Source organism: Corylus avellana, chromosome 5 (assembly GCF_965113065.1).
Source record: "Corylus avellana chromosome 5, dhCorAvel1.hap1.2, whole genome shotgun sequence".
Classification (NCBI taxonomy): Eukaryota; Viridiplantae; Streptophyta; class Magnoliopsida; order Fagales; family Betulaceae; genus Corylus; species Corylus avellana.
The window spans coordinates 29,445,231-29,449,793 of NC_142494.1; the positions used below are offsets into that span (position 1 = coordinate 29,445,231).

The following is a 4,563-nucleotide window of genomic DNA, read 5'->3' on the forward strand; positions in this document are numbered from 1 at the left end:
TAAAAAAGATTTTGATACCTTTACAAGTTGATGGGAAGACCGATTGGCTTTGCCACTGACTTTTTTTAGTCTTTAAACTAACTGGATCGGACTGCAAGGACCCCATTTGTATTTTATTCTGTCTATATTGCCCACTTATCCCTCCGTTTTGTTTTTAATTTTTCTAATAATATACGGTAACCTTCATGGAAATTGCAACCATAAAAAATCACCACCAAAAGAGTAGAAGGGTCAATGGCAAAAAATATAAACGCCTTCCTGGTACATCACAGCCAACGTATCCTTAGATATGCCTTCACAATAAACCAGGCCAAAATGGAGAGAGAGAGAGAGAGAGAGAAATAAAGCCTTGAACAAGTCATTTACTTCTTATCCACATGGAAGTACGTACAAGACACCATTGACTTAATTTATTCATTTATTCATTGACTTAGCTCATGGATCTCCATCCTCCGGATCTCAGCAACTAACACTAAACTTTGCTTCGCTTTCGTTTACCAGTCCAAATAGTTTCCAAGATGGTTTTCTTGTTCAGCAACTATTGGAAAAATATGACATGTTATTCGTTTTGAGCACATTTTAAGCCCACACCCACCAACCCAAAGACTCTTCCTCTTGTTGCTGATGTTCTGCAGCTGCAAACACATCCGACAAGTAACTACGGGCGTCATCACTCCTGTCATCCTCCTCTGATTGCACCCCATCCACTGGGGCAACACAGCCCGGGTAGTTGTCACTAGGAAAGTATGAATCACAGCTGTCAACAAGCTGTGGACCGTCCTCGTCCACCACTGCACTCCCTCCGCTCCCAGAGCTCAGGCGGTCCTCAGCCTTCACGCTGAATTGGAGGGCAGAAACATGGGTGATATCTCCCGGAAGTGGGTCAGGTTTTTGAGCTGAAATGGCTGCTGCTCCAGCCACCTCTTTAGCTTGAAGCTTTTCAGTTAAGGAAACCACCTGCAGTCCAATTATCATTCATGTGATCACAACTAAATTGAGCAGTCTAGCTATTGAAGTTACTGATATAACCTTCTTAAAACAACTTGTCACTGTTTACATTTTTGTATAAGCCTTTCTTTTTCAATAAAGAAGCGTCTTTAAAGAATAGTTTGAGAAAGCTACTTAAGTATATTCCTCTAGTGACCTTTAAAATTGTCTTTTCAAATCAAGGTGGGGCTTAGAACAGATGCCATACTGGAAAAATTTATTGGTCGAATCTCAATTGGTAGGAAACAGGGTCCAATCGTCTTCCATGTCAGGGATGTCAATATCATATCATGGATTTTTGATTAGGAAGGCACTAAATTTATCCAATAAACATAATTGTCCACGTTCTACCCTTGTAGTTTTTCATCAACTAGCAGATCTAAGCTTAAAGAAAAAAAAATTGCAGATAACTTTATTGAGAACTAGAGAAACCCCGAGTCCAATCATCTCCATTATAACCATCATACTAAATGTAATTTTAGATACTGTTACAGTTATTCTGGTACACAAATATGAATATTTCAGAAGTTAATGTTCAAAAATGTTAGCTTTTTAAGGTAAGCATACCTCAGATTTCAGCTTCTCATTCTCTTTGACAAGAGAATCATAACTAGAGAGAAGTGAGTCATGGGAGGATTTGAGGAGATCATAATCCCTCTCGAGCTGCTTAGTCTTCCACCGAGCCCGGCGGTTCTGGAACCATACAGCCACCTGTCTCGGCTGCAGGCCCAGCTTCTTGGCCAGCTGGGTTTTTCGATCCGGCTCCAGTTTGTTCTCTGCCTCAAAGCTCTTCTCCAGCATATGCACCTTATAAAATTACCCTCATAAAGTTAACAAAGAATATGTCAACAATACTCACCAAATCACTCTGCTCAATGAATTGACATATCCTCTCAAACTTTTGGATTTAATTGCTCAAAAACACAAGGAAAACAAAACAAAACAATCCTACTCTTATGTTTCATAGCTCTTGTGGTTAACCAACTGATTAGTTGTGTATATATTCTTCATACATAGATGGAGGATCCTTAGTACTTTCTTGGTCCCTAATGAAAAATTCAAGACAAAATTTTGATTTTCCTTAATTTTTCTACCTCCTTAGCAGCCAAATGGAGCATCAATTCCAAAGAGATGGTTCTTAAATTCATGTAACTTTCTTAATACTCTTCTTTACTGATATAACTTCTACTCTAACTTATTATTCTACGCGTATCCAATATCCTTCAAATGATTTTCAAATACCAACAGATAGAATACCCCTTAATCCTACAAATCTCTGCTCAAAAGTTGTCAATTAACAAAAAAAATCAATTGAATACAAAGTGAATTTGATGCTGATAAGATTTAAGAATAAAAGAAATGTAAAATGTGAATATGCCATATCATAAAGGAATATGAAGTCTTTTTTTGGGGGGGGAAAAGCAGATACGTATAAGATCACAAGCATATTTTTGTAACCGGTGGCACAAACCTGCTCAGGTGTGAGGCGGCGCTTCTTCTCCGGCAACTGCTCATCATAATATTCCTCGTCGAACAGTTCATCTGGCGAGCTGAAAAATGGTCGCCTCTTAGAGCTTTCATCCATGCTCATCATTGTTGCTCCTCCTAATTCAATACCACCCAATAGAGAAACGTACCCGGACATATTAGTATGGAACCAAATAACCAAAAAAAAAAAAAAAAAAATTCACAGTTACGAAATCAATAAGAATAGATATCATGGATCAAATTTAAGAATAAAGTTGAATTCTTTGGATGCTGATTTTGTTCATAAAACAGATTTTAACTTGTAGAAGTTTAAGGTTGGGATTATTGTTTCTACTCCATTATCGGAATCTATCAAGCGTAAAACTTGAAACTCAGACAAAGGAACTAGCTACTCCATGTTTTAGAATCCAAAACAACATAAAACATACAATTTTTTTTACCTTAAGTTCTAGAATTCATTTCCTTCTATTTTCCTAACCTTTCCAATCAACCAAACAGAGGGTAAGAAACCAAAAACCATGACAATTCCAAGTAATAAACATCAGACAACAGAGATAACATTGGAAGAAAAGATACAAAAGACAAAAAAATAAAAATAACCTCGGAAAACGTTATCAGCATTCCCTAGGAACAACATGTTGCCGCCGTGGCAAGCCGAAGGGTCAAAGAAAAGGCGGCCCGAGTCCATGGTCCAATCCAGCGAGACAATAAAGCAAAGCTACGTCGCTGGTGGCGGTGGCTGTAGAAGTAGTATAGGAACTTAGTTGTTTGATCGATATGGTACGAGTTAGAAGATCATAAGCTTGTGACGGAAGAAACTAGTCGTCCAGAGCAACCTCGCCGGAGTCTCCAACGGGCATATACAAGATCCCATCATAAAACGACCTCCGGTCTCCCCCAGCTCCGGCGGATTGTGCAAGCCACTTGTGTTTGACTTGGATTGCACTCCTAGAGGAAAAGGAGAGTAATTTTATGGAGACAAAAGAGGCCAAATATTTTGGCCCAGAAATGGGTTTACAAAGTTAAGAGAGAGGTTTTTGACCGGAAGGTGGAAGGAAACGACGGTCGCCGGAGATTGAAGCTCCGGTGAGAATCGGTCTCCGTGTATCGCACTAATCTGAGTGTCTCTTCTAGGCGTTTTTTGCAACTAAAGTTGACAGAGGTGACTCTAGCGGCATTTTATACAGGTTCGCTGGTTATAAAATTACGGAATTGTCCTCATGCATTTTTTATATTCTTAATTTCTTAAATAAAAAAAATTATATATTGTAACTTTTTTTTTTTTTTTTTTAATTCTAATTATTATTTTTAGATTAAATTAAGTGTGATTTGTGCGAGGTGGGACTTGGGACTAACTTGCGCCGCGGGTGACGGTCCGCATTAGATGGATGGATCTGGGACGTTAAATCTGTGATTGTTTTGTTGGATTTGTTAATTCGTGCCAGAGTGTTAAATATGTCCCATGCTTTGTTGTCTGGGATTTGTCGGATACAGATGAGTCAACTTTGTCTGTCGCGTTTAACGGTTTTGATCCTCTGCTATATCTTATTGCTTTTACTGCCTGCACCATATATAACTTGCCCTTTCAATTCAACCTAATTTTAACACATAAAAAAAGAATTACAGAATATGCATTTTAATGCTTTTATGTTTTACAAGTAATTATCTACATCTGTTTTTTTTAGCAAATAAGACAAAATTATATATATATATTTTTTAAAAGAAAATAAGAATAGAGGCAAATTTGACAAAATTGTGTGTAGGCCAATTAGCGTTACGATAAATTTTATCGAAAGAACTAGACCAAAAGAGCTTTAAAAACTAGCGAGCTTTAGGGATGATTCGAGATGAATGTATCCAATTGTCAATCAAACGAAAAGCCCGGTTGAAGAACGTAGAAATAATAATTTGTGAGTCACCCTTTTTAACAATATTAGTAAGTCTCTTTATCATTGCATATCTAATGGCAAATAAGGTTATCCTAGCTTCCCCTCTAGAAGGATTCTCCTTGGAGGAATTTGCTTTTTTGTTTAAGGGAAGAGAAATTTCTTGACTGAGTCACTACAGATAACAGCACCCAAAAGAGAA

The 4,563-nt window shown here is 37.7% G+C and overlaps 1 protein-coding gene across 2 annotated transcripts; it reads right to left on the reverse strand.

Annotated features, from left to right (window-relative positions):
* Positions 1-342: 342 nt before the first annotated feature.
* Positions 343-3,606, reverse strand: LOC132183258 (homeobox 1). 2 transcript variants are annotated; one of them, XM_059596660.2, is made up of 4 exons: positions 3,076-3,606; positions 2,459-2,592; positions 1,555-1,794; positions 343-957 (listed from the first exon to the last, which is right to left on the reverse strand). In XM_059596660.2, the coding sequence occupies exons 1-4, from the start codon at positions 3,161-3,163 to the stop codon at positions 580-582; spliced, it is 840 nt and encodes a 279-aa protein (XP_059452643.2). In that variant the 5' UTR covers positions 3,164-3,606; the 3' UTR covers positions 343-579. The 2 variants fall into 2 exon arrangements, with proteins under 2 accessions (XP_059452643.2, XP_059452644.2); XM_059596661.2 differs by lacking the exon at positions 3,076-3,606 and adding an exon at positions 2,916-2,991.
* Positions 3,607-4,563: the final 957 nt, after the last annotated feature.